The 13,757-nt window shown below is 35.3% G+C and overlaps 2 protein-coding genes and 1 non-coding gene across 4 annotated transcripts in view; 1 reads left to right on the top strand and 2 right to left on the bottom strand.

Annotated features, from left to right (window-relative positions):
* The window catches only part of LOC129951435 (protein croquemort), a 38,464-nt gene extending 35,782 nt beyond the window's left edge, over positions 1 to 2,682 (top strand). For both annotated transcript variants that reach the window (XM_056063575.1, XM_056063576.1), the window contains exon 6: positions 1,864 to 2,682. In XM_056063575.1, coding sequence (XP_055919550.1) covers positions 1,864 to 2,013 — 150 coding nt within the window. In that variant the 3' untranslated portion in view covers positions 2,014 to 2,682. The remainder of the gene's footprint in view (positions 1 to 1,863) is intronic.
* LOC129951440 (cytochrome c oxidase subunit 7A1, mitochondrial) overlaps positions 1 to 13,757 on the bottom strand; it is a 386,202-nt gene that overhangs the window by 69,706 nt on the left and 302,739 nt on the right. The window lies entirely within an intron of this gene.
* Positions 976 to 1,046, bottom strand: Trnag-gcc (transfer RNA glycine (anticodon GCC)). Its single transcript has one exon. It is a non-coding gene; the product is annotated as a tRNA-Gly (tRNA).

The following is a 13,757-nucleotide window of genomic DNA, read 5'->3' as shown; positions in this document are numbered from 1 at the left end:
CGAAAAGCGTGGTAAAATTACCGATGTCTATCTATTCGATGTTGACATTCTGATTTTTTCAAACAGATAAGCTGGTTGGCGTGTTTTCAAGATTTTTAAAAAACAGTATCAATGTTCGAAGCTTCATAAAGTCATTAAAAGGCATACTAAGCAGAATCTCTTGTAAATGTGAAATATGGTCGTACCTTCTTAAGCCAAAGATGTATCGAATGATACTATTGAATGCTATGTTTAATTATGTTTGCTTAAGCGTTCCATAAGTTTTACCTACTAATTGGTTGATGTGGTCATTCCAGGTCAATGTTTTATTGAAGATTACTCCTAGATTTTTACTGGAATTTACGAATTATAATGGGTCTAATTCTTTTCTTGATATAGCCAGGCATTTGTATTTGTTTGCGTTGAGTACCAACCCATTGGGTACTCAACGCCCAGTAGGATATCTTTTCTAGTTCTTGGTTCAGGGTGAAAGCGCAGTCGTCAATTAAACCCAAAGGACAGCTTTTGTAAATTTGAATGTCATCGGCATAAAAATAATGAAACCGATTTCATTCACATATAATGAGAATAGAAGGGGGGATAAGATTGATTCTTGAGGAACTCCTTGTTGAACCGGAAGAAAATCGGAGAGATTTCCATTTAAGATTAAGAGATTTCCATTTAAGAGATTATCATTCAAAAAGGAAGAAAGTAGTTTAATAGCAGTTTATTCAGAAGTACCGAGTGATTCACCATGTCAAATGCTTTTGAAAAGTCTAATAGGACTAAAAAAGTTACATTATCAATATCGAGTTCAGTCCTTATGTCTTCAATTATTTTAGTTAGTGCCGTTATACAGCTATGGTGCGAACGAAAACCTGATTGAACATCGACTAAAAGGTTATTGCGACTGACGAAGTTGCTTAATTGCTTTTTTTGTACATAAGATTATTTATATATTAAACATTTTGGTAACAAAAATATTAAAAAGTAAATTGCATCGGCCGGGAATCGAACCCGGGCCGCCCGCGTGGCAGGCGAGCATTCTACCACTGAACCACCGATGCTAATTGGAAATTTAATTAGAATTTTTGTTGAAAAACACCTGGATAATCCAAAAAACTAATAACGTGATTTTAACCATCTATTAATATTAGAACTGATTTACTACTTTGCCTACTTGATTTTCGATCTCAAGCTCCATCCAGTCGGTGATGTTGGTTTCGCCGAACCTGGGAGCTGGGATTCAAAGATTTTTTTTGCTGGAGCTTTGTTGTCGCTTGATGTGTTCGAGCCATTGTAGCCAACGTGTTTTGCACAAAACTTAAGTTTTGTATAACTTATCGATTGTATGTAATGTATTGGTTTTGAATTCATTTGTTTGACCAAACTAATGAAGAAGCAGTTCGCTAGGGTAATTCTTCGCCGGATTACTGCTACTTACAGTGACGTCTTGTCCTAGGCAGTAAACAGATGAGGCTTTGTTTGTCCTCATTCACTTCTAGACCAACTCGTTTCGGCTGTTCTTCTATAGCTGTGAATACTACCAGAGCAGCTCGCCTTAAAGCGGCCGATAATGTCGATGTCGAACACATAGCTAGGTTAGAACCACTCTTGCGCCTATCTGCTCCAGGACTATGTTAAGAAAATCACATGATAGTGCATCTCTTTCTCTGGAATAGCTCGGATGAGTTTTAAACCCATTTACCTGGAAAAACTTTCTGAACCAAGAAATAGAAAAAAAAACGCATATACATATATATTTATAAAGACTCCAAGAATATTTCAGGCCAAAGTTATCAATATTCTACTTGCACAAACCTAAATAAGATCTTTCACCCATTTCTAATATTATAATAATTTTACATTTAATTCTACTTTTAGCTTGGAATCAATCTTAAAAGCTACGGCCTGTACTTTGGATTCTTCCTCATAGCAGTTGGAGCTATTATGAACATTATCGGTATTGTTCTAACCTTGACAAAGAGATGGACTAGCTCAGTTGACGACGATGAAGAACTATTGACTAACTAGAATTTATCGATATTGTTTCCAATTTGCGTTGGTCATGCAACGATCTCACACCAAAAACCTAACGACGAAGATGAAGAAGATGAAGACGAAGTAGAAGGAGGATTTGAAATCGAACATCACAACGACACATCAATTAACCTGACCTCTGAAGCAATTGAAACAATATCATGAACAACAATAAATAATATTATATTATTTTCTAACGGTCTTCCTATTTTTGTTTTGTGAAGACATAGATAATATAAATTTGTTTTTGTTTTTATTTTGTTTTAAATTTGTTAAAAAGAGAACAACAAAACAAAAAAATGTACATTATTCTAATCATTTATCTAATCAAGATATAAAACTTATTATTTTAAAAACAATTCTAAACCTAGGTATACGAGTTTTAATATTATTATTTTGTAAAAATTTATTCAATAAATTCAAAGCCAAGTGCCACTTTGTCACAAAGACAACACAACATTAAAACAAAAGTTAGTTAAATCTAGTTATTAAAATTATTATAACGTGAGAATATCCAAAGGCGATTTAGCAATTAAATAATAATGTTTTTAGTAATAAATAGTTAAGTTTTGGGAAAAATATAATAAATAAATAATTGTCGTATAAAAAAAGCTCAAATCGACATTTTAGTAATAATAAATAAAATATAAATCTAATGAAAAACATTCCTATTAACCACAAAACATAAAAAGGGATTTTTAGATAGAATAATTTATATTTTTGAAGAAAAAATTAAAAATTTTATCCGAAAAACAACTACAACAAAAGAAAGAATAAAAAAAAACAAATCCAAAGTAATAGTTAAGTAAGTTAATAATAATAATAATTAAAATATTAAATAACTACCTAACGCTCACGTAAGATGCTATAATAAATGCCGCACGTGTCTTGAAATGCCTAACAAGATGCATTTGATTTTTTTTATTATATATTATATAATATTTTATTGTTTTACTATTTTTATTATTTAGTATTGTTTAATTTTTATTTTTATACATAGGTATATGAATATGTATATTTTTACTCGCAATAAAATACGAGTAACACTCAATTATAAAATAACAAAAATGTTAATATTATAAAAGAAACAGAAAGAAATACTAAATTGTTACAAACAAAAAGTTATTGTTAAATGAAAATATTTTTTTATATGAGACAATAAAAGCAATAACACAGTTTAAAAAAAGGAGACACGTTTTAGAAACTGTTTGGAAACTATAATGTATTTTTTTAAGTTGAAGACAATTATTTTGGTTGTTGATATTTTTGACAGGAAATGTTATGTTTTGGAAAACTTACTTACTTACTTAAGGTGGCGCTACAGTTCTGTGTCAACTAGGGCTTCACCCAACAAACTTCTCCATCTAGCTCGGTCCCTAGCTAGATGTCTCCAGTTTCGCGCTCCAAGTTGGGTGAGGTCACCTTCCACTTGTGCGCGCCACCTGATCCGCGGTCTTCCTCTACTGTGCTGTCTTGTGGGTGCGGATTGGAAGACTTTCTGGGCCGGATCATTGGTTTCCATGCGCTCTACGTGACCCAGCCATCTTAGTCGTTGGACTTTTACTCTTCTGGCTAAGTCTATGTCGCTGTAAAGCCCGTACAGTTCGTCGTTCCATCTTGTCCTCCACTCCCCTTCGATGCATATGGGACCGTAGATCACACGAAGAACATTTTTCTCGAAGCGACCCAAGGTGATTTCATCCGCTTTTGTCATGGTCCATGCTTCTGCACCGTATAGCAGGACGGGGATGATAAGGGTCTTATATAGCAACACTTTCAAGAGCAACAAGTTCAAGAGTTATTCTTGTTTGATCTCAGCGCTGGTGTTGTTTTCTGCGTTTACAGCGGAGCCTAGGTAGACGAAGTCCTTGACTACCTCAAAGTTACGCCTGTCGATTGTGACGTTTTGACCAAAACGTCGGTGTTGTATGTCCTTTCTAGACGACAGCATGTACTTTGTTTTGCCATCATTAACCGTTAAACCCATTTTTGCCGCCTCTGCCACAATACTCACAAAAGCCCTATTGACATCAGGGATGCCAAAACTAGACATGGCTCTATACAGCTCGTCCCTGTAGATGCTGTCATATGCGGCCTTGAAATCGATGAAAAGATGTTGGGTGTCGATTTGGTGTTCTTGAGTTTTTTCCAGGATCTGTTGTAATGTGAATATTTGATCAACTGTGGACTTTCCTGGTCTAAAACCACACTGATAAGAACCTATCAGGTTGTTGACGACGGGCTTTAGACGTTCACATATTACGGCAGAGAAGATTTTATAGGCGATGTTAAGTAGACTTATTCCTCTATAGTTGGTGCAGTTTAGAGGGTCTCCTTTTTTCAGGATCGGGCAAACAATAATATCGCAGTTTTTCATCCTCTTTTTGCCCGGCCCATCCCATCGTATTTCCTGGATGGCGGTGATATCTGCTTTGTATCGTTCTAGGGCCTCATATCCGAAGTTCGTTGTCCTTTATTCGTTTGCGTTGGTTGTCAATAGTAAATCCGTCCGTATCCGAGGCTTGTTGGTTCTTCGCAACTATGAAAGCTTTTACGTGGCCAGGAAGTCACCCCGGCGCACAACCCCCAACCGGGAGGGCCAGATCCTAAATATAACTCCAAGGATGGGGAGCCGGATAAAACCGCTCCTTACAGGCTTGGGCTCGTTGGAGAAGCCCTATAACCTATAAGGTGTTCACTAAGTAGTTCAACCTTACTGGAACTGTAGACGCCACCGTTGATTCCATTCCTCCGCTGCCGTCTGGATAAGGAGAGGTGCCTTAGTGGAAACACCTCTCCCCACCTCTCTCGTTTGCTGCCCCCAACAACTTTCCACTAGGGTTGGAACCCAATCTCGAGTTGAGGTAGTAGGCACCCGATGTTCACCACGGGGAGGTGAGAGTAGGAATTGATAGACATAGGTTGGTTTTAAGAAAAACCTGTGGACGCTTGTGTCCTCTTGAGTGCACATGTCTACCATTTGAACATCATGTTTTGGAAAACACTCAGACCAATTTCTTGTTCTCCCGAGAGTAAAATTCTCATATCCCGAATCCCCTGGAACACAATTTTTTCCCTCAATCTCTGGAATGAACATTTTGTGTGTTCGAAATAGTTTCAGCAAAGAAAAACAAACATTTTGAAATTGATATTTTTGCATAAATAAATGCTTAAATTTCCATGATTAAATCCACATTTGTTGGCGTTGCTTCGGAAAATGGTTTGATCCAGCTCCATTCTCATTCCTTGCTTACAGGTTCGCCGCCTTTAATCGAATATATTTTTCTGAGCTTACCAAAGATATACTTTTTTATTACGATTTTTATTACGATTTTTTTTTGTTACTTTGAAGCTTTTTTAGCCAGAAAATGATCAAAACTAAGTTTATTTCCCCTCCGACGTAGTTTAAAAAATTCGGCTACAAAGTTAGTTGACTTTTCACAATCATAGCTGCTCGGTAAAAAGAAATAAAATAAATCGTCCAGTATTTAAATACAAATATTAATCATACAAATTGTGTCTTAAATTTGATTTTATTGAATTTAAAAACACAAAAGATAAGTTAAAGTTATCAAATCAAAAATGTTTCTTATTTTATATATTTGCATTTGTCAATAATATGACAGTTCCAGATTGACTAGCTTTTTAGTGTAGTTTTGCATTCACAAAGCTAGTTGAATTTTGACTACGTTTCCACTAGCTTTGTAAATGCGCCCATTATTACTGAGATCAAATCTGCCAAAAGAAGAAACTCTACGCTTTTTTTATCGATCTTAAGGCTGCTTTTGAAAGCATTGACAGGGATGCTTTTATTAACTTCCCATAGGAAGTTGTTGTAATGGGTCCGATTTGTCAAATTGAAAATTTTGACATTTCTCGACGTTTCAAGGTCCCTAGAGTCGAAATAAAAGATTTTTAGAAAAATGTCTGTGCGTGCGGGTGTACGTACGTTTGTACGTCCGTACGTTCGCGACGTTTTTTTCGTCGTCCATAGCTCAAGAAGCAGAAGAGATATCGACTTCAAATAAATTTTGTTATACAGATAATAAGGCAGAAAGATGCAGAAAGGGCTCTCAAGAAAATTACGTGGGTGGTTTTTTTACCATAGCAGTTTGAAAAAAAGGTGAACATTTTGGTTAACTCTAAATATCTTACGAACCAAAAACGCTAGAGACTTGAATTAAATTTTATATAATATATTGTAACGTGATACCAAACAGGTATATTTTTTGAAAAAAATCATATTAACGGATTGTTTTATAAATCAATAAAACTGAAAAAAAAAATTTGTCACCTCAAAAATTTTACGACTGAAATATGATTTCATCTCTAAAACAATTTTGTGCCACGAAGAATAATGTTTTTGATATCTGATAAAATTTTGAGAAAAATCTAATTGACTGTTTTTTTTATAAAAAAAACATTACTCAAAGTTCGTAAAAATTGAATATAGATTCAAATATCTTTTCAAAAACTTGAAATTTAGGCTTCATGATTATTTTATCTTATAAGAAATATTTTTTTCAACATTTCGAAAAATTTTGAGAAAAATCAAATTGACAGTTTTTTTACAAAAAATAAAAACCTAAAATAAAATTCATAAAAGTTGGTAAAAATTGATTTTCGACTCAAATATCTTTTTAAAACTTTGAGATGTTGGCTTTAATTTACTTTTATCTTTCAAAAAATATTGTTGTCAACATTCAGTTAAAGTTTAAAAAAAATCGAATTGACAGTTTTTTTTACAAAAAATAAAAACCTAAAATAAAATTCATAAAAGTTGGTAAAAATTGATTTTCGACTCAAATATCTTTTTAAAACTTTGAGATGTTGGCTTTAATTTACTTTTATCTTTCAAAAAATATTGTTGTCAACATTCAGTTAAAGTTTGAAAAAAATCGAATTGACAGTTTTTTTACAAAAAATAAAAACCTAAACAAAAATGTGTAAAAGTTGGTAAAAATTGATTTTCGACTCAAATATCTCTTTAAAAATTTTAAATATTGGCTTCAAAGTGATTTTATGTTATAAGAAATATTGTTTTCAACATTTGGTAAAATTTTTAAAAAATCGAATTGAAAGTTTTTCTTACAAAATATAAAACTCTAAAAAAAACAGTACTAAAACTTCGTAAAAATTTACTTTCGACTCAAATAGTTTTTCAAAACTTAAAAATATTGGCTTGAACCTTATTTTATTTCACAGAAAATATTGTTTTCGATATTCAGTAATTTTTATATAAAAATCCAACAGTCCGTTTTTTCATAAAATCTACAAAACATAGTACTCAAATTTGGTAAAAATTGATACGAGTACATATAGACAAACTTTTAAGCAAGACAAATCGACAGACGGGATGGGAAGTTATCAGTGTGGGTAGGATCCCAGCCTCTTTTTTAAAAAGCTATCGACTCTGGAAATATCTGCGAAGATACTGGCTACTATAAAGTCTTTATAAGGATACTACTGCTGCTGTTTGGGATGGTTCGTGTTTGTCAGACTTCTTCCCCACTAAGAAAGGTGTTCGTCAAGGATGTGTGCTAAACTCTCTTCTTTTCGTTCTGTTTTAAATGATCTTCATGCGGAACTTCCAATCGGTATTGTTTAAGACGATCTTCAAATTAACGCCCTCTTATATCGTCGCCCTAGTATTGAAGTGCCGTATACGCCATTTTTAAATTTTTGGGAAATCGCTTTTGAATGTTTGGAAGTCTAGTACGAAAAAACTAACCGCTGACATTTTTTGATTTTTTATATGATATATAGGTGAGAATTCTCTTTCATATACATACATATGTTATTCATCATCTGCTAGTCTTTTAGTTTTCAAAATACTTACATTTTTGTCCAAAATGAGTTTGCCGTATACGCCATCAAATTCAGAAGTTCCTTTTCTCTTCATACACATACGTCAAAAAAAAATAAGATTCTGTATTCTCACTTTCTAAATTCAAAATTATTTTTCACAATAAAAGGCACAGTTTAAAACGTACAATATAAAAATACATTCACAATATTGTACATATAGGTAAACGAATTAAAATTCTTTAATAAATTATTTATGTTTACATAGTTTAAATAAGGTTTCGTGATATAATTTATCTTCCAAAGACATGAAAGGGAAGAGACTTTTTATATCTTCAAGTTTTTCTTTGGGTATGTTTTTAGTTCTTTTCTGAATAACTTGTAAGTCCTGATCAAATAAATTTGTCAGTGTTCCCAAATTGGTTTTGGTCGCGTTATTAATGATTGAACACATTTCGTATCTTAAATCCCTCGCATTTCTCTTGAATGAAACTTGAACAAAATCTGGCTTTTCGTATTTGAAAGAGGTTGTTTTGGTGAAAGATGCATAGTTCAAGTGGCCTGATTTTGCGGAATATGCTTTAAAATCATCAGCTTACAGAATTAATTTGAGAGATGTTTTTGGATAGTTCATGCTTTTAAGTTGTCGAAATAGTGACAAAGGACTTTGCACTTCAATGTTTTTGAAGTGTTTGCCTATGACACTATGCACGGAGTCTACCTCCTGTATAAGTAAATGGCCGGGAATAGAAAACTTTTGGAGTTGTGTTCTTAAGTTTTACGACTTGTGGAGAAAGTGCATTTTTTTTTTTTAAATTCATTTTTATTAATTTATTCTTAAACCTATCTTAAAGCTAGACAAAAATTCATAAAACTAGCCTAATTATCCATAACTTACAACTAACTTAATGGTCCCATACGGACACTCTAAGTTAAACTATAACACTTAAAACTAATGCCTTTCGGCCCTAAGAACTATTTAACTTCATTTAAATTTCATTTCATTTATTTTTGTATTTATTAGAAAATTTGAACAAAAAACTAATATCAATATCCTTTTTTATTTATTTTTACTTACAAACTACTTAAAATAAGGTCCTTAAATAAAACTTAAAACTAACTTAAACTACCTATTCTACCTATAAACTACTTAAAACTAGTACAACCACAGCAGCAAATCTAACGTTTTTTGTTTTTATATTTTATTGTCTTTTTTTGTATGTTTTTTTTTAATATTCTTTTTTTTATATTCCATGTTTTTTTGTTTTTTCTTTTCTTTTTAATTTTTTGTTTTATTTTTAAATTTTTTTTGTATTTTTTTTTCGTGCCACCATGCCTATTCTACTTAAAACTAAACCCTAATACTATTAATTATTAAACAAGTATGTAAGCCGGCCAAGGCTTAAAACCCCATCCCGACTACCCACTATCAAGTGCCGATTGAAGCCACCAAAACTGGTTCTCCTGTTTCACCCTATCAGTTCAGTCCCGTTCGGACACAGCCCTACTGGACCGAAGGAGCTCTGCTCCGCCTTGTGCCATGACGTCCCGATTGTACAGGAGTCGCCTATCCACGGTTCTTCGTCTGACGTGGTAGATTAACGGAACTGCCAATCTATCCTGTATCAGACCGCATTTGTCTAAAAAGAGGAATGCATCTGGTGGAATGAACCCGCTCAAGCGTGCACTTTCAAAATACTCGTCGTTCGGATAGAACGCCCCGAAAATTAAATTGTTGGTCGAAGACATAGCTCTTGCAATGTGATCTCGAACGAGTTTTATCACGAAATTGTCAATTCTGTTGATTCGAGCCCCGTTGTATAGGACCTCGTTTGTATAGTAATGCACATAAGAAGATTCGGCTGTTCGATATAAGCCGTGAACGATCATTGGCCTTATGAGGGCCATGTAGCAAATTACCTTCACTCTGGCGTCAACCCGACTGCTAAAAAACAGCCCTTTCGTCAGAGCGAAGGCTCCTCTGGTCAGAGCAGCATTTGTATGTCTGTCGAAATATAAATACTGATCTAACCAGTTATCAAGGTACATCACTAAACTTTTGCTTCACTAATTGCTGCACGTAAAGATCAACGATGACAATCTTGCTCCAATTCTTGCACGTATCCCTCGTGGCCCTAGCCAACGGAGTCCGGAACAGAATATCGCAATATCGCTGAATCTTGTCGAAATCACGCTGCAAGAGAATTCTAATAACCTCAACCTTTAACTGTTGTGTACCCAATTAGATCGTCGGCGCGGCGTACGCAATTGCCTTTGTAAGACTACCTATAAGATCGCTGGTGTAAATGCTGAAGAGAATCGGTGAATTCACCACTCCCTGTTGAAGACCATTTCTAATTGAGAATGTTGTGGTAGAAGTTACATTGCCACTTTTGACAACAAACTTTCTACCGTTAAGCATATCATAAAGTATATACAACAATGGCTTGCTAATGCCAAGCCTGCTCAGTTTTAGGTAAAGACTTTCTAACCATACGGTGTCAAAGGCCTTTTCCAAATCAACCAGAACAGCACCTGTGCATTGTTGTTTTGATTTATTCCATTGGATATCAGAAACGAGTTTAGACGCAGCATGAATTGTGTCATGACCCGCCTTGAACCCGAACTGTTTATCCGGAATTATTTTGTTGTCCGCAGCCCATTTAGTCAGAGCCCTATTAATGACCTTTTCGAAAACTTTGCTGATGCTCGGAAGAAGACTCATCGACCGAAGATTTGACGGGTTGGAGTTGTCCTTTCCCTTTTTCGGGAGAGGATGAACCACAGCGGTCTTCCAATGCACTGGATAATATGCATTATTCAGTGCATTATTGAAGAGCGTGGTGTATATGTCAATTGCTTCCATCGGTAAATGTCTTAGTACAACGTTGGATATACCTGCTGACTTTTTGTTTTTTATTGAATTGAAGATGAGCTGAAGCTCAACCTTCGTCACTAACAAGGGACTTGGTCCCGTTTGCTCGGCGATTATGGCATTTGCCAAGGAATCGTCATTGAACCGCATGAAACCGCGGTTCTCAGATCGCCATTGTGTCATATCATTTCGAAGGTAAAAGTGATTAAGTAGGGCTCTGTTTTCCAGGTCGTGGTTGGGGCGAATGCTAACATTCACCTTGTACACTTGCTGGAAAGCAGCTCCCACCGCCTCCACTTTTTCCTTCGGATCTTCAATTATATAAAAGTCATCGTCAAAGATGGCTTCTTCTGGATCTATTTGCGCTGTCCTGAGTACGTCTCTGTGGAGAAAGTGCATTAATGCGGTAGTCATAATTTTATTACTATTTTGTGGCATACAAGAATCACTCCAAAGGGTCAGCACTTCAATGCAATGTTCTCATAATCAATCAAAACTTGTTTCAAAATTTTGATTAAGGCACTGGCAATATCATCACCAGTTCTACCTCTGTGCACCTCACTCCAAATAGCACAATATTTAACCTTTGGCTTTTTAGAGGAACAGATTGTTGCTATCAATTTAAAAACATTCAACTTCTTTTTTTTTCGGAAACGAAAAAACGCTGTGGAGACCAAAACATGTTTTTAAGTTTTTCGGGTCTAAATTGTTTCTGTCAAGGTCTCTCTCAGCTTTTATGGATATTTTTTCATCCCTGTGCATATTAAATTCAAACATTTCAGAATTCGTTGGGTTGTCTTTTGCTTTAAAAGTTAAACAACGATCGCATTCATCTTTTTTGGGCTTATAAAATAAACTTGCCATGCAATAATGCGAGTCTACTGTTGGGAAACTATTGATGTGGTTGCGTACTTCTTTAATTTTAGTTGGTGGAGTAACCTTCTTAACATTTTTTCATTTTTTGGAAGGATTATTAGAGTCGGGTTTATTTAAATTATTAAAGTAATAGTAAATGGATTTTTTGGACATCAAGTGCAATTGTGTTGGTTGATTCCATGGAATCGACAGCCTCATCTATTTCGTTGTCCTGTAGGTTTCGGTTCGCTGGTGGAAGCACCAGGTTTCCTTCGATGTCCAACTGCAATCTCTCGAAATTTAGTCTCTTGTAGTCGATGAAGTCCGCTTGAGGTCTTGCTGCTAAAATGGCTGGTTGGCTGAGTTTTATGGACAGGAGTACTGCATCGTGGTCCGAATCGCTTGGAACGGTTGAACACGTAAAGTTGCAGATGTCTGGAATGACTAAAACAAAATTTGAACTTGACAGAAAGAAATCAAGAGTTGATGGAGTTCTAGGGAATGTTGGCTTTGGCTGAGACACTACCACCAAAGAATGTTCATCAACATGATGGTCCAACCAGTCCACTATAGCTTTCCCTTCGGTATTGATAGTTGTATCCTGCCATTGATGGTGGCGTGCGTTGAAGTCGCCTCCAATGAGCCCGTAGGTAGTGCGTTTCAGAACGTTGTTGAGGATTCCCAAGTCGTTTCGGATGTTTTCGTTGGTGGAGCCGCATTTGAAATAAATGCTTATAATAGTGAGGGACTCACCTTGTCCCAACTATATTCTCACTGCAGTGGCTTCGCTGGTTTAGTCCTGGGATGATGACTTCGCTAGTTCTGTAGGATATTTTGTCCCTCACGAAAATGGCTGTTCCTCTACGACTCTGGGTTTTATCTTGTCGGAAGGTCTTGTATCCGACGACATCGATGTTGTCCTTTTTTTTCCAAACTGTACAATGAATTCACATTATACGTCAGGATGCGGAGCTTCTTCAATTGCATATCTGGAAGAAGAAAGTGGCCAAAGCCACGGACTTTTCAGCTTCACTCAGATTGGTGTAGTTCGCTGGGACGGTGCTTTTGGCTTTCTCCATGATGGTGAGCAGATTGCTTCCAAAAATTCGTTGTTAAGATTCATCGATTGAGTTGGTTTCGTTTTGTTCGTAATAGTCTTCAATGGGGTCATGGTGGCTTGTTTGAATGGAGTCGCTGCTGGACTCTTTGCCACTTTAGCGTAGCTAATGTTTGGCCGAGTGGTTGGACCCTTCGCCACATTAGTGTAGCTAACGTTTGGACGAGTCCTGATAACTATTTTTCGTCCGCTTCGGTTTTTATACTTTTTTTTCGACGATGTTCACATACGGCATATGAAAAATAAAATATTTTTCGTGACTGTGACGTACATATGTACATATACATATACGATTTCTAAGCCTTATATTGAAATTTATATGCACATACATTTGTACGTCAAATCAATACTGAACGATCACTTTATTTTCGATAAATTATGTTCTTAGACAATAAAAAGTTCCTCAAAACAATTCGCAAACATTTTTTTTCGTAAATTGCAGGAAAAAATTGTCGTAAATTAAAAAATTTGGCGTTTACGTCAAAACAGTACTTGAACTTGTCGATTTTGATGGATATACGTCAAAACAATTCTGAATATCTCAGCAACGAAAAGAGATAGACAAAAACGGATAACAGATTTGAAAAGAGTGCCTTCGAAAATATAAGACTGCATACCCAGTTCAAAATATGAGTTTTGGCGTATACGGCCCTTCAATACTAGGGCGACGATATGTAGACGATATTGTACTGTTGTTATATAGCATCTAAAAATTCCATCAATGCCACGTGGTCAAGTCTGCTGCAAAACAATACCGTCCAGCACTCAACAAATTTCAAAATATACAAAGCCGCCTCAAAAGCTATTATGTTGTTCTGTGCTCTAATTTGAGGGTTACGCGAATACAACCAAGTCGAAAAATTGTCGTTTCTTTATGAAAAGATGCTTTTTATTGCTCAATAATACGCCTTACTATGCTCTGCACATTGAAACAGGTTTTCTAACGTCCCTCCAGCTACATTTTTCTATCATAAGTCGAAATCTAAATCTTTCTAACAATTTTTAAAATTGCGCAGTAAAATTACTTGGCAGCGGCATGCTTTCTCATTCTCAACTTCTCAACGTTCTTAATGGCTACTGCTACTC

Source organism: Eupeodes corollae, chromosome 3 (genome assembly GCF_945859685.1).
Source record: "Eupeodes corollae chromosome 3, idEupCoro1.1, whole genome shotgun sequence".
In the NCBI taxonomy this organism is placed as follows: Eukaryota; Metazoa; Arthropoda; class Insecta; order Diptera; family Syrphidae; genus Eupeodes; species Eupeodes corollae.
Note: the sequence above shows the minus strand (reverse complement) of the source record. Positions and strands in the feature narration are given on the sequence as shown.